This window comes from Lontra canadensis, unplaced genomic scaffold, assembly GCF_010015895.1.
Source record: "Lontra canadensis isolate GAN:19392208 unplaced genomic scaffold, GSC_riverotter_1.0 scaffold3, whole genome shotgun sequence".
Classification (NCBI taxonomy): Eukaryota; Metazoa; Chordata; class Mammalia; order Carnivora; family Mustelidae; genus Lontra; species Lontra canadensis.
This window is the reverse complement of record NW_022630997.1, coordinates 45,788,952-45,812,770: the sequence shown is the minus strand read 5'-3', so window position 1 is coordinate 45,812,770 and position 23,819 is coordinate 45,788,952. Positions and strand designations below refer to the sequence as shown.

The following is a 23,819-nucleotide window of genomic DNA, read 5'->3' as shown; positions in this document are numbered from 1 at the left end:
GACTAGCGGGAGGCACAGATATGTGTTTGTTGCTGCAGCTCCTGGGAAAGGCTCTCATGCTGCCATGTGTCCCCCGGAGCAAATTCATACCTACAGAGTGACCACTGATGGTGGAGGGGATGTGGAGAGGAGCGGCCGGTGTTGGGTGGGGTGGATCATGGCATGCCGCTCGGAGGAGGTGAGTGTGGAGGTGGACTTTGGGAGAAAGGAGGAGTGAGGCATGGAGAGGCCCTTTGCAGACTGAACCAGCAGAGTGGATGGTGGTCTGTGAGGAAGGGCGTCTGGGGGTGAAGAACCACTGTAGGACCCCAGGCTGCCTGAGGGAAGGCAGGCTGCTGCTGGGGTGATGGGTCCCCTGGGGGACTCCGCAGGGCAAGAACGTCTCTTCTTGTGGCCATGAGGAACTGAGCAGGAGCTGCCTGCCCAGTTGCCAAGAACAGGACAGAAACACAGGTTCCCTAGGCCACCATCCATAGCTTGAGGTGGGGCTGGGCACTGAGGAGCCTGGGCATGCGGGAGGAGGGGCTAGGATCTTGCTGAGGGGCAGGAGGCGGGGGTGGGGTGGGTGAGGGGTGCTGTTAGGCTCGCACACACCCTACCTGGCCTGCGTCCTCCTTGGCCTGAGCAAGAAAGCTTACAGAGGAAGCAGCACAGGAGCAGGACAGGGAACTTGGTGTCTACCCCAGTTCTCTTGCTGGCCAGTGGTCACCTTGGCCGTTTGAGGAACCTCCTGGGCCTCTGATTTTTCCTTAGGGCATTGGAAGTGATGGCACCTGCCCTGAGTTTTTCAACAGGGTAGTTTGAGGACCACTATGAAAGTGCTGGGCACAGTAGAGAGGCCTTTATAAAATTGAAGCCATGTGAACACACCCACCCACATTACAGGTGACAAAACTGAGGTGCCTACAGGATAGCAAAGCCAGAGGCAGACACGGGTGTCCATGTTACCCTGTCCATGCCTCATCATTGAGCCAGGCAGGGTCCTGAAGAAATCCAAGGGTGGCTCTTAGTGCGAGTCTTAAAGGCAGGTTCTGGAGGAATAGGAAGGTGGGCTTAAGCTTTGAAGGAGCAAGTGTTTATAATTCCATCCCCCCCTGCCCACGTATGATTCCTTTTTGGAAAATGAAAAAGGAAAAATGAAGTAAAAAAGGCAAGGTCTGTATGTATGAGTGTTTAGATAGAAAAACCGTCCTAGTCCATAAAACTCTTAGCTCTTCTCTGGGAAGACTCGGGGAAGAACTTATACTTTTTACTTTAATGCATTTTTGTGTTGTGTGAATTTTTTAAATAATAAATGTATAATGCTTGTTGTGACTATAACTTAACTGATAATTAAAAAAAAAACAACAACTAATAAAACAGTACAGTGTTTCAGAGGAATTTTACCAGTCTTTAATTTGCGTGGTTTTGGGCATATGGCTGCGCTACCTTCAGTGGTCTTTTCTGTAGAATGGGGCAGTAATATTTGGTAATCAGTGCATTTCTCCTAGGTATCTGGATGAAAGGAGTCAAGGACCCATGACTGTTGGTAAGCCAGGGCATGGAGGGAGATGACCTCCCTTTTGGTCCTTTAGATGCGAGGATGGGAAATGTTATTTGATGTTTACCTTGTTCTTGGCACATTCTTAAAATTCTCTCAGTAGCTTCCTGAGGTGAAGGCATTATTATCCCCTTTAATGGTGAGGAAGGCAAGACTCAGCCAGGTTAAGTAACTTGTCCGCAGTCACACAGCTACTGAGTGGCAGATCCGAGGTTCAAACCCCATTCTCTTCCACCCCGTTCCATGTTCTTTTCAAGGTGTATGGCGAAGCCCAACACGAGGGCCTAGAAGACTTGGACTCTAGACCCTGCTGTTGCTTCCAAACCAGGAGAGCTAGTGTGAGTCGTGGGTCTGTGTTTCCTCGACTCTGAAATGGGGATGAGGCTGTCCTTCCTGCCTCTGTCCCCAGGTCATGGTGGTGGAAGCTAATGTTACTCGTGCCTACCTCATGCCCGGCCGTGGCGTCCATGAGCTCCTGTCATCTCTTTCTGCAACATCCACGCGGGACAATGTGTGTGACAGTCCTGTGTAAAAAGGGCAGAGCCCTCAGCAGATTCAAACTATTATCCAAGTGACACTCATCACCCAGCCACGTTCTCTCCTGAGTCAACCTTGCTAAGAAGGAGAAGTGAATCTGATGTTGAAATCTCTGTCCTGACCCGAGGCAAGAGTTTTCTTAACCCTGCACTGCCCGCCCCGCACTGTGGAGCGTCTCCCATGGAAGGTTCACTCAGGAGGCGGGTGCCAGACACCTGCAGTCACCCCAGCTGCCCTGCCTTGTTCTTGGTCCTCAGGGGAGAGCAGAGGATGGAAGGAGTGAAAAATGTCCCCAGCCATGTCCCCGTCCACGGAGGGGGTCAAAATGCCCAGGTCGCCAGGGGTGACTGTGCCTCCTGGCCACGAGGGCATGTTCCCTTGGGCCTGTCCTGTCTCGAATTGGTATTTTGTGCATGTTCTGTTGGGAGCAGGAGGTGGGGCCGAGGTCAGATGCAGAGATGTCTGCGTGCAGCCCGGTGCGGGGCCCCTGGGTTCTCTCGTTAGCCGGACAGCTCTGAGCAGAGAAGCTTGGTGGGGGGCCGTGCTCTCTCTTCCCATATCTCCTCCTGTCTCTGCCATGGTCCAGCTTCTCAAGCGGCTCAGAGCTTCCAGACCTCCTTGGTCCACAAGAGGGACCATCCAGGACAAGGATTTGCACAGTATTAGGGCCCCTTCCCTTTAGGGGATGGTGAAAGGTGCTTGGAGCCGTGACTAGGGTCTTTCTCAGTCTCGGGCAAGAGTCTGCAGGACACGGGCCACCGTGCGGTGTCCAGGAGCCTGGCATCTCCCCATTTCCTTCATAGTCTGACCAGAGTCCTGCATGCACGTATCAGATACCACAGGCGAGAGGGAGCACGCTGGGACCCCTAGGGTTCCTGTCACGGCTTCCTGGGAGCCTCTGGCCTGTGACAGACCATCCAAACGCTGAGGCTGGCAGCTTGCAGCCTTTGGAGGTGCTGTGCCATGGCCTCCTGTAGCCAAAACATAGAGGGGAGAGGGTTGGAGGCATAGGAGGGGTTCTTTGGACACCAGCATGTGGCCAGAGCCACCGAGCAGCAGCAGTGTGTGCACGTGGCCGGAGCGGGAGGGACGCGGGGAGGGGCCGGATCTGGAGATGCCGTGGAGTGGGAATAGAGACAGAAAAATTGGAAAGACCATAGACTCTGGCCAAGCCCCTGAAGACCAGAAGTTGGCCTTTCTCAGGTCTGCCTCCCTCTGTCGTCCTCTGCTCCTGGGCTCCTGGGCTCCTGGCCCCACCCAAGGAATGGCCGCTCTCTTGCTGCATTTCTTGTGGGGCACAGCCCCAGCGAGATCCGGAGCACGCGGACAGGCGGGATTGGCCCGACACCTGTCCTTCCTGCCACCCATGACCCAGTCGTCCTTCCCAGGTGGATGGGGCAGTGTAGCCTGCTGCCAGGCAGGGCCAGTCTGAGGCGAAGGGAGTGAGGCCCCTGGTTCGGTGAGGCGCTGGGCACTCTGGACCCCTGGGGACTGTTCCACAAGTGTCCCCCGATGTGGGCTTTGATCCAGTTTCTCCTGTGCTGCTTAAAGGGGCCTAGTCTGTGTGCCGTGGACCCGCTGAGGCCTGCACTGGGCACTGCCTGGCTGTCCAGCCCACCCCTGACCCAGCATCTGTGCTGGTTCAGAGGCCCCTCCTGAGTTCCTGAGGACCAGTGGAAAGGGCTCCCCTTGCTTACTCTCATTCACATGACGTCCAGGAGGCCTCAGGCCCAGTTCCCACTCTGCCCCAACTTAAACCTTCTTTTTGGATCCTGTTTCCACATCTCTCCAGAGAGGGGTTGTCCCACATAATGATTCATGAGCTTGAACCAGAGGAGGAAAGCCTCCTTTCCATAGATGCTTGGGGGCTGGCTTGTCTTCTGTGTCCCCGGCCTGCTTCCTCCTTTGAGCTTCTAGGCTCTTTTCGGGTCTCGGATCAGTGTCCCTGCACTAACCTGCACCTTGAGTCAGGGGGCAGGATGGCTGTGGAGCTGCAGGGAGCCTTGGGTTTTCTAGATGCTTCTTCCTGTCCAGCTAGAAAACCTCAGCAGCTTTACTTGGGCTTGGCTTCCACAGAATAGGGGAACTGGTCTTCTTCCCTGAGGGATGGGAACGATTGTAGGGAGCAGCGTCAGACTTGCAGGTATGAGACCTGACTCTCTTGATAGGTCTTTGAACTAATCACTTTGCTTTGTGGAGCCTCAGTTTCTGCATCTGTAAAATGGGATCAAGAATGTGCCTGGTGGGGCTGTTTTGAAGGTTAAAGGACTTACTGGATATGAAAGCGCTCGATCTGCTGTGAGCCATAGGATAAATATAGAGTAGTAATTTAGCACTTAGTATCAGTTAAATTCCTCTTTTGTACCAGGCATCCGGATGAGTTCCTTTCCCTAGGGAACTCACATGTTGATCAGAGGAGATAGACCCTTCCATAAATGCAGCATGGAGGGTGGGGAATGCGATCGCAGAAGCATGCCCCAAATGCAGGAGTAACAACGCTACGATTATCGATTAGTATCTGGTCTTGCCTCTGCTCACCCATTCTTTCCCCAGCAGCCGGCTCAATCTTGCGGAACCACAGATCTCATTGTTGAATACTCCTGAAAGTCATCCCAAGGCCTGCTGTGCTTGGGATCAAGTCTAAATTTGTTAACGTGCGTTACAAGATCCTACACAATTTAGCTCCTCTCGGTCTTCTTAATTGCCTCACTTTTTACACTGTGCTCGATCCATACTGAATTTCTTTCTGTTCCTTGCACAAACTGCTCCCCCCCCCACCTCACCATCGGCCTTCATACATGCTCTTGACCGTGCCTGGATGCACACTCTGACATCACGCCTCCGGGAAGCCTTCTCAGTAGACTCCCGCTCCTGGCACTGCTCACACACCCTTGTTTCGTGACTGCCTCCCCCCCGCCAGACTGTGGGCACCATGGCAGCAAGTTCTGCTTGTCTGGTGCCAGCCTTGGGGGTAGAATAGAGCGGAGCGTGTCTTCTCCTGGGGCCGTGATTCTGGCAATTTCTACTTGAGCTCTTGGTGGTTTCTGATTGCTCTTCTCTGCAGGGCTTTATTACAGGGGGTAAGGGGAAAGGTGGTTGTGGAAGGAGAGCTTGGGGGTGGGGCAGGCTTGTCTCCGGCCACAGAGGACACTGGGGGACTCCTGCCAATGGGCTGATGGTTTGTGAGACAGGAGACAGGCAGGGTTTGGGGGAGCACGAGGCACGGAGGCCATGTGAGAAGAAGGGTGCCCCAGCTCACAATATGCAGAAAAGACCTAGGGCTGGGGACTCTGTGTCCTTGAGTCAGGACATTTCCAGCCACCCTGCAAAGTGAGTCCGAGATGCCATTCTCAGAAGCAAATAAGCATCAAGGTCTTTGCAACCTCATCGGGTCATAAATCTCTCTCTCCATCCACCGGGAGTCTTCCGTGTGCAAGACTGCGTGCAGGGCACTGGGTGGGGGAGGGGGGTCAAGGTGAACGGAGCAAACACTGGAATAGGGGACCGGGGCAGAAAGCTATGATCCAGGCTCTCCCGTGCAGAGAGATCAGTGCTGAGGGAGGGGTCCTCTCCAGCCTGAGGAACTCTGACAGTCGCAGAAGAAGGGGAGGTTTGATCTGAACCTGGAAGGGGAGGGGAGATCTGGAGAGCTGGGAGGAGAAGGAAGAGCTTTTCGGTGCGAAAGCCCGGGGACCCACCAGGAATAGTTGAGGTGTTTGGGCCAGAGTTCAGAGAGCTCGAAGTCACACCTGGAGAGGGTTAGCGCCTCGGACATGGAAGACATGCAAGGCTTTGAGCGAGGGAAAGAATGAGCGGGGTTGACTTTACCAAGGAGACCATGGCAGTGGGATACCAGATGGGATGGAAGGGGGTGAGGTTGAAGATGGAAAACCATTCCGGTGAGTGACTGAGGAGCCTCAGGAAAGAGGAATGAGAAGTCCAGGCACGTGGCTGTCGGGGCTTCCTGAGCCGAAGAGAAGCAAAATGAATGAGTAGTGAGACAAGAAGGCTTAGAGCCCGGGTACACAGGAGGTGCCCAATATATACTTTCGGAGAGAGTAAATGGGAACATACTATGAATGAAGATTAGCCAGCGACAGTCCGAGAGAGTAAATGGGAACATACCATGAATGAAGATTAGCCAGCGACAGTCCGAGGGGTCTGGCAGTTAGAAGCCTTGGAACCCCAAGGAGAATGGGGAGCCCAGGAAGAGCAGCAGATTGGGTCAGTACTTGGGATGACTTGGGAGTGTGGGCATGTCAGCCCCAGCCCCTGTATGGGGGATCCTGGGGGCTGTCCCCATACCTTCTGGGGTGGTGGGGTTCAGGTCTCCCTGCTCTTGGGCCTGCCACTCCATGTTCTGAAGGATTCCAGCCCTTTGGCCACTATTTCTGCCTACCAAGAAATCGTGCCCAAGGAATCCCCCCAGCACCACTGTCTCACGTTAACACTGATGGCTCAAGTTTCGTAAGCACTTCCTGTGTTCTAAGTGCTTCTCCGTCTCAACTGATCTTAAAACTCCCAACTCTGTGAGTTAGATCCTGTTTCTCCAGTCTGTTTCTCAGTTGAGGAAGCTGAAATTCACACAGCTGTGAAGTGGTGGTGTGGGGAGTGGAAGCTCACGTGGCTGGCTCTGGCACCCTTGTTCTTAGCCTCTGACACTGCCATCCATCTGCGGGTGAGCCGGCCACTTCTCACAGCAGAAGGGAGTCCTGGGTAGGCTTAGGCACCTCTGGTGTGTGCTTGGGGGTCAAAGGGCAACTTCTGTGGAGCATTCAAGGATTGGAAAGGACTGGAGCTACCTGGTTCATTTTGCAGGATGAAATGGGGCTTGGACCATTTGTAAGACTGCTCTGAGGGACATGGCTGATGGCATTTGTGTGACTGCCCATCCCATTGTGTGGTGTGTCAGAACTTGTGGGAGCTGGATGGCCCTACACAGGCGGGCACCTCGCCCTTGCCCTGTCCCTCCCCAGCCAGGCTTAAGCTGAAATGACCTCCTTTAGGCGTCACCTCACTTGCCTTCCTTCTTATCCTTCCCCCAGATTGACAAATATCTCTATGCCATGCGGCTCTCCGATGAAACTCTGATAGATATCATGACTCGTTTCAAGAAGGAGATGAAGAATGGCCTCTCCCGGGATTTTAATCCAACAGCCACAGTCAAGATGTTGCCAACGTTTGTAAGGTCCATTCCCGATGGTTCAGGTGAGTCTCTCACCCAGAGATTGGGTTCTGAGAGCTGAATTCTCTGTGAAAACATCCTGTCTATTGTCTTTTCATTTGTTCATTTATTTCCTTCATTCATTCATCCATCTGTTCTCCCACCTGTCCATCCGTCTATCCGTCCATCCATCCATCCATCCAACATATGCCTGCTCAGTATCTACCATGTGCCAGGCATCGGAGCTACCACGGTTGGATAAGGCTGATACTGCCCTCATTGGACCGACTGTCTAATGGCTAATGATAGGGAAGGATCATCTGTCCTGACCTTATAGATGCTGTGTGCGTTGCTCTTATGTCTGTAGAACATGAAAAGCTCCAGAACAAATGAGTTCATTTTAGGGAAATCTCTTCATCAGGGCACCAAGACCTCCCTTCAGATAAGTAGCAATCCCAGGGGCCAGCTGGGTATTGGACTCAGAGGGGAGAGTCAAGTTCCCATCTAACAAAATGTTACAGATGGGATGTGAAGGTAGCCTCTAGAGCAAATGGCAAAGGGAGGTAGAACTGGAGAAAAAAATTCTCCTGTCAGTGTGCATCTGTGTAAGTAAGTTCAGTGCCCCACAAAGGGGAGTTGGGGGTTCCCCGTGGATCGTCAGTATTCCTTCCCCACAGGAGCGGGCTTAGCTCCTGCTCTTGGCAGAGTGGAGGCTGAGAGGGCACAGCTCAGCAGGCTCGATGGAGCCGTTCTGTCCAACTGACCTGCAGCCAGTAGTTTCTGGCGGGGCGGGGAGTGTGTGTGGGATGGGCGGTGGGGAGTCCTCTGGTGGCCCCAGCGAGGCACCCTCCCAGGAACCCCGCTCGGAGGGGTGTTTTGTGCTCTGGACTGGGGTCCACCTGCTGCACATAAGAGGGAGGGAGATGATGGGGAGGTCCTGTTTCTCTCAGGTTGGGAGTCCATACCCTGAGAGCCTGGTCCTCACACCCCCCTGCGGTTTCTTCCCTGTTCTGGAGGCTTCGTTTCAAGCCTTCATTTGGAGCCTCTGGAACACAGCCTGCAGAACGGGTGTCAGGAAAACCGCTGTTGCTGGTGTCCACCAAGGATAGGCAAGCACACACTTGCTGGAGCTGACTGGCTGCGTTGGGAAGGTCCTGCCCTGTGTGCGGGGCTCTCTAGAAGCCCCGGATGAGATCTAGACGCCGATGGAGGCTGTGTGCTCTGTTGGCTCTGTGGCGCAGGTGGGGTTTGGCGTTCATATCTCCCTGCTTCTTGACTGTTGGAAATCTGTTCCACTTCCCTCCTCTTGTGTTCCTTGAGGTCGTGGTTACCAGCAGTTTTAACTTTGTAATAATCACCCAAGAAATTCTGGTCCCTGGAGTGCCATGGGGCTGTGGTGTGCCTGGGGTTTTGTCCGGACGTCTCTGGCTTTGTGGTTCATTCCTGTTTTTTCCCTGCTCTGGGTGGTCCCGCATCTAGGAACAGTGAGCCTTTCCAGGGTGAGCGGAGTTCTTTTGGAAGACGCATGGGTTTGCCTGCTTCCGGCTAAGAGAAGGGGGAGAGGGGAAGTAATGGTGTGGGCAGCCCCTGGAAGGCCCCTCCTCTGGCTTGGCTGGGGGGAGCGCAGAGGGATACCTGATGCCCGCGGGGCACCTGATCCTGTGGGACTGGTCCAGGGCTAAGGTGTCCAAGGACCATATGTCTATGCCAGGACCGTATGTCAGCTGGGGGTGCTTTTCTTTCCCCTTCCAGAAACCATTTGCACAGCTGAGGGTCTCTAAGTGTGATCCAGCTATACAAGTCATCTAGCCATTTACCCCCATTGGCTATTTTTCAAAATAAGGCCCAGCATTCAGACTCCCTGGGGAAAAACCCTCTGCAGCCCTCCCTCAGACTTTCATAACACATGCCAAGACACGGTAGGCCTTGAGCTGTCCCGCAGAAAAGAAATCTGTTGACCCTGGCCTACCTGCCTTTTCCCGTAACCTTTGCTCTTTTCTTACACATTCCATCTATTTTGAGGCACTTTATAGTTTGAATGGCTCTGGAATCTGTAGTGCACTGTGCTGTCATTGCACCGTAAAATGATAATGGCTGGTGTTCGCTCTTTCTTCGTGTTGTGTAAAAGAACACGTCTGACCGTCAGCCGTGTTCTCAGTGTGAAGACACGCGTGGTAACGGAAGCCCACAGCCTGGGCCCCAGGCCTCCTTTTGAGCCTCTCTCTTCCCCAGTATGGACGGGCAAAATACTTAGGGCTTCTGAGGATGGCAGAGTGATATTAACAGGTGACGAAACCAAAGCTCTGCAGTAATAGGACCCCCCCCTCCTGTGCAGCCTGGGTCTTCCTGATGGCTCTCAGCTCCCTTCCCTGCCTCACCCTGCCCAGCCCTACCCCTGCCTCCCCAGCGCCTTCTGGCTTCCGGTGGTGGGAGGCAGTCCTTGGTGGCGCTTAGCCTGCCAGCGGCATGTCTTCAGTCTCTGCCCTTGTCATTACAGGGCATTTCCCTTTTATGGGGATACTAATCAGATTAGGCCCCACACTCAGGGCTCATCTTAACCTGATTACATCTGCAAAGACCTTGTTTCTAAATAAGGTCACCTTTCCGAGTCCCAAGGGTTAGGACTTCAGTATATCTTTTTCGGTGGGGGGGGTGTCAGAGTGCAACCCTAACACACCCCATGGCCTTGTTCCCCATAGCTGCTCCTAATATTCATGGTTGGGCTCAGTTCCTATGCTCTGGGGCCCACACTCCATTTGGAACCAACCCTACAGCCCCACACAGGCATTGACACTGACTGGAAGGCCTCGCATACCTGCCCCCAGTCCCCTCCCTGTCCCTTTGTGACCTGTACCCGCTTATCAGCCAACAACCAGGAAGTCCCCTGGAGTAGTCAGAATGCAGACCTCCTTGATAGTAAACCAAGGTGCTGTTCCCTTTTTAAATGTTAATCACTGCTTTAACTGTATAATTAGTCAGCGACAGAATTAGTGGTAATCCCAAACCACTGAGGGATAAATTGGACTCAGCTCAGTGGAGAGATGCCCCCACCTGCTAAGGGCGGGGTGACTTCGGAGTCAAAGGGAGAAACAAACCTTTCCTTTCCTTTCCTGCTGACCTTGACCCCAGGGAACTGGCCTCAGAGTTTTAAAACTACTGATTTTTTGGAAATGTATCAGCACATTTTTATTATTTTCCCCCCCCTTGGACATCTTTTGTGGGCAGTGGTTTTTCTTTAAATTGCTCTTCAGTAATCTATACGTTAATTTTTTTTTTTTAAACCCTAAAATGGCTTTTAGCTGTTGCATATCCTTTTTGGAGTAGGAAAGGTATGAATAATAAATAAAAGAAGGAAGATATTGAAGCCATTTTACTTTGGTGACTTGGCTAAACAGAAGGTCCCTTTTCAGAGCTGCGAGTCTCTGGGGACAGCACACCTCCACGTCTCGCTTCCCTCAGAAGTGCTCGTTCTGGGTCTCATTCATGAAACCTCCCCTTTTTTCTCTTCTTCTCATTTCTCAGTAAGGATTTTGGAAATACCAATTAGGTGGCAAGGTTTTTGAGGGTAAATTGAGTTGAATATTTCACTGTTTCTGCCTTATGATTCTAAGCACACGTTTTACCCAAAGGATAAGTTGGAAAATATTTGATTTGCAGTGTGTTCAGTTAATTTTTTGGGCCCCAGATTGGTCAGGGGAAAGAAAATACCGTCTTTTCCCATGGCAGTTGGGCCGGTCACTTCCCATTCTGTCTCTGTTTCCGGATCTGGGAAGATGATTGGATTGTCTCTCCACCCGTGAAACCTGCGTGTCTCGGATTCTGGTTGGGTTTTTGATGGAGGTGGTAGAACTGTCATCTGAGTAGCTGGGTTGCAGACGTGCAGGGAGAGCCTTTGCCTCTCACATACAAAATCAATTCATCCAACAGGGCAAAGGTAGGCATTTCCTGAAGGCGGGCTTTCTGTTTGCCCAGTATTCCGTCTTGTGCAGATCTGGACTTGAGAGAGACATCTGTCCCTGTGTTTGTTTTCCATTATTTGCTGGGAATAATGGCGGTCATCATAAAGTGGAAAGTCACCAGAGGCCCTTCAGATGCTTTGTTTAATGAGCCTTGTCTGGAAGAGCGGTTCTCCTGGCTTCAGTGGAAATGGGCAATGTGGGAAGAAGTTGTAAGTAGGAGGCAACAGGGGCAGGAAGGAAGGTTGAGGCCAAAGTTTTGAAGAGGTAGTTGGAGGGAAGCCCAGTGCTCTAAAAAGAGGCCAAACTTGAATTAAAAGGGGGGAAAAAACCAAACCAACCCAGAACACTGGATTAATCTCCGGCTCTACTCTTTATTATCTGTCTGACCTTGGAGGCATCCCTTAACTTCCCTGTGCCTCATTTCCTCATCTGTAAAATGGGTTATCAGACCCTGCCTTCCCTGACTCAGAAGACTGCAGAAGGATCAAACAAAAAGTGCTTTGGAAGCTGCCAACCACCGTGAGAGTTCTAGTGGGTCCTTGTCCTCCTTAATGCTAGTGTCATCTAACAACCAACTTTGTAAGAATTTTCTGGGCGGGCCCTTCCCAGCCGATGCAGCCAGTCACAGGAGCCCCACCATCAGGCCTAAATGTGTAGGTCTAGCCCTGGACAAAAAAGATTCAGAATTTTTCAGAATTCACTGGCCTCTCCGTGATGCTGTTAGGGGAGAAGGCAGAAAAAAGGGGACAGCAGAAGCAGGCTGTCTCACTCCTATCCCCCCATGGCAGAGGCACCAGAGCTGTGATCTGGGGGCTCCTCTCCTCCTCTGCTGTGGGGGGATGGGACACCGAAGCTCTAATGGGGAACCAACCTGAGATCCAAATAGATGCCCTTTGTTATGGAGGGCAAGTAGGCGTTTAGGGGATTCCTTCCCTAATAAAGAGTATCGGGCTCAGGAGCCTTGTAGCTTAAAGAAATCGAGCTCAAATTTGTATGAGCAAAAAGAGCAACATTTTAGGTTCATATAACTGGGAAACCTAGTTGTAAGTTGGCTTCTGTATTCCGAGACTCGCCTGTTCCTTCTTGCAGTCTGGGTGCTGGCTGCCTTTGAGGGCTGCCTCTTCCTCAGGGTGGCAGACAAAGATGGCTCTGCCAGCTCTAGCCCATGCCTGCCTCAGAGCTAGTGATCCCAGCCGTGGTCTTGGAGAGGGTGATGATTGGCTGGCTGACTCAGGTCATGTGCCCATCCTGAGCCAATCATGATGGCCAAGGTGGGAGACTGGATGCTGCTGGATGACACATTGGTCCCCCTGGAGTGGGAGCAGGGGCTCAGCTTACCCCCAACCTCAGATGAAAAATGGGGAGGATAGTTATCTAAAGAGAGGCTAGACAGCCACCAAAATTCACTGGAAATCTTGTTCCCCTTACCAGACATCATTCCTTGGTATCTTTTGCCATGGCAGACACTAGGACCAGACAGGCGTACGTTTGACCCAGACAGTTCTTTCAAACTAGCAGCCAACACTGATTCCCTGCCTTGCGTGAGCCTTGGGGAGTGGGGGTGGAGGGGGAGGAAGTAAGCGTGTTACATTGCCCTCACCTTCAAGTTGCTTATCATCCAACTGAGGAAGATAAGCCACTTACCCCTAGAAGATAATGAGCATCACAATATTTGCAAGTATGTGGGCGTGGGCGACTAAGAAAAGAGAGGGGCTGTGGCGCCACTATAGGTGTGACCAGGAGCAGGTCGCTCGGCTGGATTGGTAGAGCTTCCTTCTCCGGAAACCAGGAAGATGAGTTGATATTTGTCCCCCATCTCCCAAGCTGCAAATGCGATTTACAGAAGGACGTGCCATTTCTCTGGGCAGTCACAAACATGGCCTGGAACCAGGGCCACCGCTCAGGGAGGGACCAGGAACTGTGCTGGGCTTGACCATGACCCCTGTAAACTGCCTTCTGGGAAAGGCCCTCCTCAAATGGTCAACTCCCACTTCCAGGTGTGGGGAGTGTCCAGTGTTTAGTGTTTTCCTGACATCTCAAGGTCGCCTTTTCTGGTTGCCATGTCTGACTCGAACTTCATGGGACCCTGTTGACCTGTGCTTGTTGAGAAGAGCAGGGGAGAGCTGGAGCGGACAGACCACAGCGGGAGGCTGGCATGGAGCACCAGTCTTCGCAGGGTTGTGGAAGTGGGGCCCAGCCCCATGTACCTGAAGGCCACAGTCTTCTGGTTATTGGCAGCTGAGGTCATCTGCACTTTTCCTGCTTGAAAAACTTCAGGTCTGGGTTCCGTGGAGGTGCTGCCTGAAACCTGACTCCTTCCCGCAGCAGGATCTGAAAGCTCTCTCCTGATCTGACTTGGCACTGACCCCACTAACCACGAGCTCCGCACCCCCCCCCCCTCCCCCCCCAGCCCCCGGGCCCCTGAGCATAAGAAGCTGCTTTCACTTAAGACCATTGATTCAACTGGAAATGAGACTTTGGACCAGGCTAGCAACCGAAAAATGGGTCATGCTATTTTTTTTTTAAGTTACGATGTAAAGTCAGTGTATAACAGGAAATAAATAAATGTTTATTTAAACATTAAAGCAATAAAAAATGTTGAAACAAAGCAAAAAGCACCCATAAGTTCATGCTAGCACAGTGTTTGCCTTTGTGCTCGTTCATCTGCGCAAATGGGTTGGAATTGTTTACCGCACTGAGTGTGCGTTGTCTTCACTGGAGAACGAGGCAGAACTAACCCAAAAGCCGCGAGGAGTCGCTGATGTTGAGGAACCCCAGAAAGGCGGCCATTCTGGTGGTGCCGGAGTCTCAGTCCACAGCAACCTCTGGGGGCCCGTGTCCATGACTGTCCAGCAGTCAGTTGGAATCGTGGTAATGACTCTGAGCTTTGGGTTCACATTCTGGCTCTGCCACTTAGGTTGTGAGCTTGGGCTAGTTGTCTGATCCCTCCCAGCCTTTACTTGCTCACCTATAAAATGAGGATCACAGTAGTACCTACCCTATAGGGTCGAGGGAGTTAAAAATAAAATGATGCATCTGAAGGACTTAGCAGCTGGAATGCACGGAGGCTCTGTGAATGTTGGTTGATGGTAAAATAAAGGCTTTTGATATTCTAGTAATTCGTCTTCCTGAGAGGAGGAGCAGCCTTGTACCAAATTCAGTTTTTTAACTGAGCACCATGGGGATTAGGGTTCTGATGGGAACCCTAAGAAAACTCTAAACCATGGTGCCTGGCGGGCCCAGTCAGTAGAGCATGTGACTCTTGATTTCGGGGCTGTGAGTTTGAGCCCTACACTGGGTGTAGGGATTACTTAAAAATAAAATCTTAAAAAAAAAAACCAACCCAAATAAAAAAGCCCTCTAAATAGATTTGAACACCCCACAAAGTCAGGGTCAGAGTTTCCTACCGATCTCTGACACCTGCTTTTTGGCATTCTCCCTTGGTCTGTTTCCTTTGGACCATAGAAGCAATTTAAAACCAGTGGCATCATGTTGTAATATTCATACAATGGGATATAATTCGGTCCCAGAAATGGATGCGGTACTGACACATGCCACCACATATACAAAGCTTGAAAACATCAGCTATAAAGAGTGAAAGAAGCCATCCACAATAGACTAGCTCTTGTATGCGTCCATTGACATGAAATGTCCAGAGTAGGAAGATCTAGAGAGACACATAGTAGATTTGTGATTGTTGGTGGATTAGAGGGGTTGCCAGGAAGTGGGGAGTGACGGCTCATGGGTACCGAGTGTCTATCTGGGATGCCGAAAACGTCCTACAATTAGGTAGTGGTGATGGTTGTGCAACTCTGTAAATACACTAGAAAACCACTGGGTTCTACACTAAAATGGATGAATTGTAACAAACGAATTAAAATAAGAACCTTAAAAAAAATAAGATGAATGAGATGTATGCTATATGAATAATTTCTCAACAAAGCTGTAAGAAGCCAACTGGCCAGCAGTGTCACTGCTCTGTGCTTAATGACCAATGAGCAGGGCTACCTTGAGTGAGTGAATGATTGGGTCACCAGCCCCTATAACCAAACATCCGGGGAGCATTTGCTGATCTTTCCTGGGTGCCATGGGTAAGATGCAAACAAGCCCAGGTTGTGTTTTTTTCCCTCAAGGAACTTGAGAGCGAGGTTAAGAATGGGGAAAATTCACTCAGAGAATTCTTTGGTTTGTTCATTGATTCCTTACCACCCTCCTGAGTTGAAGTATTTGTTGAGCTCTCACTGTATATCAAACACCATTCTGAGTTCCAGAAGTAGAGTGGTGTGTCAGAGCTGACAAAGTGGTGGAATCAAATACAAGATTTACAGAAGAGAGGCTTTTTTATTCTTCCTAACCATTACCTTAAAAATTGAGAAGAAGAAAGCTCAAGAGACCCAGAAACACCAAAACAATCTTGAAAAAGAGGAACAAAGTTGGAACACTTTCACTTCCTCGTTTCAAATTTTACTACAAAGTAACATTAATCAAGACACTGTGGTACTGGCATAAGGATGGCCGTGGATCAGAATTGAGAGTTCAGGGTATCAATGATATATCAAAATTGGGGGAGGTGGGGAGAATTGAGAGTTCAGAAACCCATACCTGTATGGTCACTTGATTTTTGACAAAGGTGCCAGGACTGTTCAATGAAGGAAAGAGCAGTCTTGCAGCAAATGTACTGGGATAACTGGATATCCACACATAAACGAACTAGGTTGGAGCCCTACCTCACACCATAAAGAAAAATCAACTCAGAAGGGATCAAACACTGACATGTAAGAGCTAAAACTATAAAACACCTGGCAGGAAACGTAGGTGAGGATCTCTGTGACCCTGGATTTGGCAATGGCCTCTAAGATATGGCCCCAAAGGCACAGACAACAAAGGAAAACAACAGATACATTGTACTTCATCAAAATGGAACACTTTCATGCTTTAAAAGTCACCATCAAGAAAGCGGAAAGCCAGTCCACAGAACGAGAGAAAATATTTTTAAGTCCTATATCTGATAGGGACTTAGGTCTAGGACATGAAGGTCTCTTACAACTCAACACTCCAAAGACAACCCAATTTTTAAAACAAGCTGGGAATCTAATAGACATTTCGCCAAAGAAGGTAAAAAACCCCCAAGAGACACACGAAAAGGTGCTCATTGTCATTAGCCAGAGGAATGCGAACCAAACTAAAGTAAGATGGTGATGAGAATTGAGGATGTGGAAGATTGGAACCTTTTCGTATCACGGGAGGGATGGACAATGGAACGGCTGCTCAGACACCGATGACGGTTCCTCAGAAAGTTCAGTGTGAGTTACCCCTGGACAGCAGTCTTATTTCTAGGTATATACCCAAGAGAAATAGAAACAGGGCACACACGAACTTCTGCAGAAATACCCATTGCAGTGTTATCCTTGACAGCCAGAGGTAGAAACCACCCAGATATTCCATCTGCAGACAAATGCGTAAATGCAGTGGGCTATTATTTGGCTGTACGGAGATGACGTACTGACCCATGCTACACCAGGACGCTGGCCACGGGCGGCCACATGCTGTGTGATGCCACTCATACAGACGGTCTAGAATGGACACAGCTGTGGAGATGGAGAGCAGATTAATGGTTGCTTAGGGCAGGGGGGAGAAGAGGTTGCTTGCTTGAGAGGGAGATAGTTAAAAAGTCCAGGACTGGGGCGCCTGGGTGGCTCAGTGGTTAAAGCCTCTGCCTTTGGCTTAGGTCATGATCCCAGTGTCCTGGGATCGAGCCCCGCGTCGGGCTCTCTGCTCGGCGGGGAGCCTGCTTCCTCCTCTCTCTCTCTGCCTTCCTCTCTGCCTACCTGTGATCTCTGTCAAATAAATAAATAAAATCTTTAAAAAAAAAAAAAAAGTCCAGGACTTCTTTTTGGAGGTGATGAAAGCACTCTAAAACTGGTCTGCGGCCCTGGTGGCATCACGGACGATGCGACAAACTGTGGAATTGCACACTTCAAGGGGGTGACTTGTCTGGTGCTTTAGATCTCAATGATGCCATTATCGAAAAATAGTGTTAAAGATGCTTCCCTAGGAAGATGAGATCCCAAGCAGACATGTCTATGCTGCTGTAGGATTGGGGACTTTGGGGACTATCGGGGCTCTGGGTGGCAGGGGGTGCTGTCACCCCTGGCCCGATACCCACTGGGTCAGTTGAGGATGTCACAGCAGTAGTAAAAGTCACAGATTTTCGCCATGCTTCTGGAAGCATGTGAGAATTACCAGTGAGAAAGAGGGTAAGGAGTGTTAGATGGTGGCTTGATGGTTTGGACCCTTCCCACGGCTGCCTTCCTTGCTGCCATCTGGTGGCCCTGGGTTGCGTACGGTGCCATCATCCGTGTCCCACTGAGGCACGCCTCCATCAGGGCCCACATCAGACCTGAGGGCTGCAACCATGTCAGGCCATTTCCTCCTACGTGACCAAGAGAGACTTCTGTTACACGCCTTCCCTGGGTAGAGACAACATGGGTGTTCCCCGGCAGGTGTCTAGATGGATAGGCAGCGAGGTAACGACATACAGTGAGTTCTGTACCCACGTGTACCTCATACCAGCCACCTTCAGGAAGCGGGACACTCTGACACAGGCTACAGAATGAACTTTGAGACATTATGCAAAGTGAGGGAAGCCAGACACACAAGGCCAAGTATTGTGTGATTCCACTCCTGGAATCAGGCATCCTGATGAGGCACATCCGTGGTGACAGCAAGGCGAGAGGCAGTGACCAGGGGTTAGGGGAGGAGCAGGGAATGGTTCTAGAGTTTTCTAGGGAAAAGTTCTGGAGATGGATTGTGGTGGTGATGCAGGCACAACATTGTACTTATCACTGCTTAAAGGTGGTTCCAGTGGTGAATTTTATGTTATGTAGATTTTACCACAATTTAACCCCCTATCTCTCTTCCCAAGGGGAGTGAATGGGGGTGTGTTAGGAACTCAAGGCATGGGACTGACCTCAGGTATGGGGTGTTCTTGGAGTTGAAATGCTCTTTTTATCTTATGGCTAATGGTGCTGTCTGGGGGAAGGGGTTGGGCTTTAGAGAAAGCCCGGGTGGGCCTCTGAATGGAATTTGGTCCTCGCCTTCCCCTGCTTGGAGCTGGCCTGCGTGAGCCAGGCTGGGGAGGTTTCCCTGGCCTGTTTTCCAGGTAGACAGTGGTTGGATGAGGTTTGCATGAGGGAGGCAGGCCAGCCGGACCCTGTCAAGAGGCGCGCAGAGTGTGGAGCCTTCCCATCACATGTGACCCTGATGTGATCCCTGTTGTCTCCCTAAACAGAAAAGGGAGATTTCATTGCCCTGGATCTTGGCGGGTCTTCCTTTCGAATTCTGAGGGTGCAAGTGAATCATGAGCAAAACCAGAATGTTCACATGGAGTCCGAGATTTATGACACCCCGGAGAACATCGTGCATGGCAGCGGAAGCCAGGTGGGTCCCTGCGCCCTTCTGATCGGCCCCAGTGGGCTCCTGCCTCCGGGAACCTGCCCCCCAGGCTCTGGTGTCTGAGCCCCTGGAAGGAGTCCCTCATAGATTCACGCGGAGAGGGGCTGCTGGGTGGAAGGGTGTGACCACTGAAAGATAGCCCACCATCTGGGAAAATTGGCAGGTGGGAGGGGGGGCCCGGGAAGAGGGCACCTGGCAGCTCTGTGGGTAAAGGTATTCATTTCCTAAGGATCCTGGGGTTGGTTCCCTGGGGCAGGTTTCGCAGAGCGCCTGGGTGAAAGCAGCTCTTCTAGGTTGTTGGCCTCCTCACCCACCTCATTTGGGGCCCAGGCCTCATGTCACCTTGTGGGGCCACAGCAATTTGAGCTCGTGGCCCCAGGGCTGGTCAGGGGCTCCTGGCTACAGGATTGAATAGCCTGCTGAGAGTCCTTGGTTCAGAAAGGCACCACCTCCTTCCCTCAACATCTGATACCTGAGGCCCGTCTCCTTGCTGGGGCACCCCCGGGAGGGCTGTCTTCCAGAGCTGGCCAAGGGGCTGCGGGCACGTTCGGAAGGGCCTGTTGCCCTTCCCCATCTCTCTGGCTGTGGTGAGCGGTGGGGCCCTTGCTTCCAGATCATGGCTTCCAGTTAGCCTGTGTGCTGTTAGCCCGCCATGCGTGGGGTTTGCTCCTCCCGCCCTCCCATAGCTGCTCCGGCCCCTCTGGTCTGGAGCTCGCCTCCCGAGTCATGGCTGCTGCCCGGGATATGTATTCAGAGCTTGCCAACTGTTTGCTTTAGGAAGGGTGTGTTCCCGTAAAGGTTCATGACTAAGTTCTCCAGAAAACTTGTTTGTTCTGAGCTGGACTTTGAGATGAGCCCCAGGAGCCTTCTCCTCTTGACTCTACTTTGTTTCTAAGTTAATGTGGGTGGGGTCTGTTTTTTTTTTGTTGTTGTTTGTTTGTTGGTTTTTGTTTTTTTGTTTTTTTCTGTTCTGAGAGAAAAGGGCTAATCCTAGCCATTCGTGTGCTCCTGGGGGCTTGGGTTCAGAGCTTTTCCAACCGGGTTGCAGGCAGCATTGAAGAGGACACTGTCTCCAGCACAGATGAGTGTGTCACTCATTGGATGGCCCTGCCTGGAGGTTCCCCTGCTTATCCCTGCACTGCTGGGCTGCAGAAACCGGCCCATCTGTCCGATGGTGCGCGAGGCCTGCCAGCTGCTGGATCTCCCAGTCCAGCCTGGTGGCTGCTGCCTTGTCCTTGCAAGTGACCAGCAGCCTCCAGGTGGCAGCCTGCTCTTTCCATCTGACAGCGAGTACTGACCTGTCATTGTCTGTTCCCACTGGCCTTGGGTTGAGCCACGTTGCTGCCTTCGCCCTCAGGACTGTCCCCCGTGCTAAGATGGTCCTATATACTTTGGCTTCACCTTTTAGGAGCAGGGTCTGTAAATTAAGGGGGTGCCCCCAACAGGGGCCCACCTGGCTGTATATTCACTTCCACAGTGACGACTACTTCCTGTGCCCCTGTGACCTCCTCTGTCCCAGCCTCTGTCCCCATCTTCTCAGCTCCAGGGTCACTGTTTCCTGCTATCTGCTTTTGCCCCTTCCCCTTTCAAGCAGTCTGCAAAGAAAAGGCGATGAGGATGGCGATAAGGGTAACGATGCTGTGTTATTATCGCAGTACTTCACGGAGCTCTGTGCTCCCTCAGCTCGTTGTCCATCCCATTTTACAGATGAGAAAACGGAGGTGCAGATGTTAAGCAACCTCCTGCTGGGTCACACGGCTCAGAAGTGGTGGAGCTGGGAGTTGCACCCACGTAGTCTGGGCCTGGTTGTTAGGGTTTCAGCAACGTGGACCACTCTGAGCCTGGGTCTTGTCTTTTTGTCTTTAAACCTTTTGGTTGGTGAGGAAATGTGAGGGCTGTGGAGGAGAGTCCAGGGGCTGAGGAAGAGGGTTGACAGTTGAAAATAGGGATGAGACAGGAAACTCTGCTTCAGAAGTTTGGTTTGAGGTTAGACGTAAGTATCAGAGGCCATTTTTCTGACGGACCTGTAGAATCGGGCAGGAGGCCAAGGGCCCCACGTGCCTGTGAAGCAGCAGAGACTCAGACTGAACAGCCCTGAATTCACGGGGTGGTGGTCTCATCTTCTGGAACATGCAGGAATTTTAATAGATTTTTAAACCTTTTATTTGGAATGCTATTAAACTTATGGAAAAGTTTTAAGATAAGCACCAAGAGCCTCCCATATATACCCTCATCCACATTCCCCAACCATTCACTATTTGCTTTATCTTTTTCTTCTTCCCGCCCCCTTACACACACACACACACACACACACACACACACACATACACATGCTATCCCCAAAAGTTCAGTTCATCTTTCAGCTTTAATAATCTTGGAGACATCCATGCAGCCTTCTGAAAAATCACTTATTTAGTTTGGGAAATTTTGAATAATATTTAAATTTTTGTTTTCATCATTTTTACCCTTTTCAATGAGGAGAAACTGACTCTCTGGGGGTTTTTAAAATAATGATTACATTGTTTGGAAAGAAAAAAATCGTGCTTTTTAGACACAAGAATTTTGAGCCCAGCGAGGAGGGCTAGCTTCCCTCCCTGGCCGGTCACAGGCTTAGGTTAGTGTGGTGGTGGCTTCGGTCTCTTTGAGCAGGCTGGGAGCTCCCGGGCTGTGGGCATTTCCTTCTTAACAGAGCACTGCGGGGTAGCTGTGTTTGGCTTGGATCTGGGAGCGCTACAGCGCCTCATCCGTGGGAATCTGTTTCTGCAGCCTGCCATCTCCCTGCTTCTTCCTGCCTGGGCCTTCCTTCCACCCTCCTCCTGCCCCGGAGGCCATCTCTTGGGAGGGTCACAGCGGGGCATGGGGCTTGTGAGAGCAGATGACCTGGGGCTCGCTGACGGACTTAGTAATGGGTTTCTGTGACTTAGAAATGTAGGTCGCCAGAGACTTAGCTGGGCTCCTCCAGGGAAGGTGGTCATGTGTCTTTTCAGTCAGAGTCACTGGCTGCAGCCACAGTCTGAGTAGTGGTGATTCAGGGACAGAGGCTCTTAAATCAAAATTGGCAGGTTTTCCTTTACCCCCACAGGAAATTCAGACTGTAGAGCTGGGTCAGAAGCCTCTGAGGAAAGTTGGGGATAGGAACAATGACTTCCCGCCCCCTCTTGAGGATATCCCCGCAAGGAAAGCTTTCCAGGAAGAGAGCCTTGTCTGGGAACATGGGCTAGGATTGCTTTCTGTGACCATGTGGTTGGCCCTGCCAACACTGCCTTCTTCTGGCCTTCTGGAAGCTCCGTGGCTTTGTCAGTCCCATACATAAGGGAGGTCTAGTGTTACGACAGCCATGTGAAAAAGTCAGGGTTACCTAAACTGGCTTGATTGCCAAAAGAACATATATATGCTTTGATTACATTAAGAGGTATAGAGCCAAGGAAAAGGGAGAGTCTTAGTTGAACTAAGCTCTCCTGTGTTCAGAACACATTATGCAACATTATATTCAATTCTGGATACATTTTAGAGATGAGGGGAGGTATTAGAGAGATCCAAAAAGGTTGCCTTAGAGGTGGTGAGCCTTCCATCATTGACGGTATTCGTGCAGAAGCTAGGGAAATCATGTTGTGTGCTCTTTCTAGTGGCTCCTAAGATGTATATGCATATCCCAGGCAATGGGTCACGGAGCAGGCGAATTTAAATTGAAATCCACTGAATGCAACAAGAATGACTAGTTTACAGGCACACGACAGTGTCGATGTTTCTCCCACACGTAATGTGGAGGGAGAGAAGGCGGACACCGAAGAGTGCACCCTCCTTGCATTTATGCGTAGTAGACAGTTGGCAGAGCGAATCCAGAGCGCTAGACGTCACAGTGACCGCCACGCGCCCCTGTGGGGTTAGGTGGTGGCAGTGACCACAGGGGGCGCGAGGGAGGAGTCTGGGCATTGGCAGAGCTGGGTTTCTCGTCACGGGTGCTGGCGACACAGGCAGGTGGGCTGGGGAGAAGCCAGTGAACGCTGTGCTTTGGCTGTGTGCACTTTTCTGTGCATGTGTATCCGACTTCAGTAAAAAGTAAAAATAGGACAGTCTGAAGATTGTGAAGTCATGCCAGTGGGCTAGAGGCTCTTGAACAGCCCATAGAATTTTTGGAATTTGCACAGACTGAGGTAGATAGAGATAAAGATCCAGATCCAGAGAAGGGGCCAGACACCACGCCACCCCTGGGATGATAGAGACCCACTGCCCCGCTGTTATGGAGGGCTGGGGGGACTTTCTATTACTTTAAAATTCCCTCAGCACCCAGTGGCTAGTTCTGATTGCAGGGTTGAACGGCTTCCTATGCTGTGCCGTCTTGCAGGAAGTCTCTATTTAAGGGACTCTCTCTAGCATTCACACCCGGCCTGGCTTTCCTGGTAGGGCTGCGGGGTGCTGTAGGGGTGCTGTGGGGTGCCGCGGGGTGCTGTGTGGTGCTGCAGGGTGCCGTGGGGATGGGCAGCTGGTGTGGCCGTGCTCTTTTCTGTGTGTGCAGAGGGAATTGTTTACATTTTTCCCCCAAATGTGGGTTCCCCTCTCTCCCTCCTTACAGCTCTCTTGTGCTTCCTCCAGCTTTTTGATCATGTGGCTGAGTGCCTGGGAGACTTCATGGAGAAAAAAAAAATCAAGGACAAGAAATTACCTGTGGGATTCACATTTTCCTTTCCTTGTCGGCAGTCCAGAATAGACGAGGTAAGCACACTCTGGGCTTGGCGGGCCCCGCAGAAGCCCCAGAGTGGGAAAATAAATGAGCCCCCTTTCCCAACTCTTTCTCCCTTTTGCTCTACCTATCTTGTATTTCTCAAGAAACATTTGTAGGAATTAACGTGAGATCATGTTACTGTGTTTGTCTTTCGATTACTTAAGGGATTTCCATATTTCTGGAGACGAGGTAGGTGGGGACATTTATAAAATCCAAGCAAGTGAAAGAAAAGACAGTAGGTTTGGTGAAAGTGGTGAGAGGCGGGCAAACCTTTTGTCAGGGTTGTGCAATGTGGAGTTTACCTTGAGGCTGTCCCGGGAATGGGGAGTCTGGTCAGGACCCCATGTCTTGGGTGCCCGGGCTGCACCAGAGCAGCTCATGTCCAAAGCTTCGCACATGAGCAGCTCCATCCCCAGAGAGGCCCCTTGTGACCTCTGTCTG

At 51.2% G+C, this 23,819-nt stretch overlaps 1 protein-coding gene across 1 annotated transcript in view; it reads left to right on the top strand.

Moving 5' to 3' along the window:
• Nucleotides 1–23,819, top strand: part of HK1 (hexokinase 1) — a 62,274-nt gene that overhangs the window by 11,172 nt on the left and 27,283 nt on the right. Inside the window, exons 2-4 of the mRNA XM_032841458.1 lie at nucleotides 7,123–7,285; nucleotides 18,492–18,640; nucleotides 23,249–23,368. Of these exons, the coding sequence (XP_032697349.1) occupies nucleotides 7,123–7,285; nucleotides 18,492–18,640; nucleotides 23,249–23,368 (432 nt within the window). The remainder of the gene's footprint in view (nucleotides 1–7,122; nucleotides 7,286–18,491; nucleotides 18,641–23,248; nucleotides 23,369–23,819) is intronic.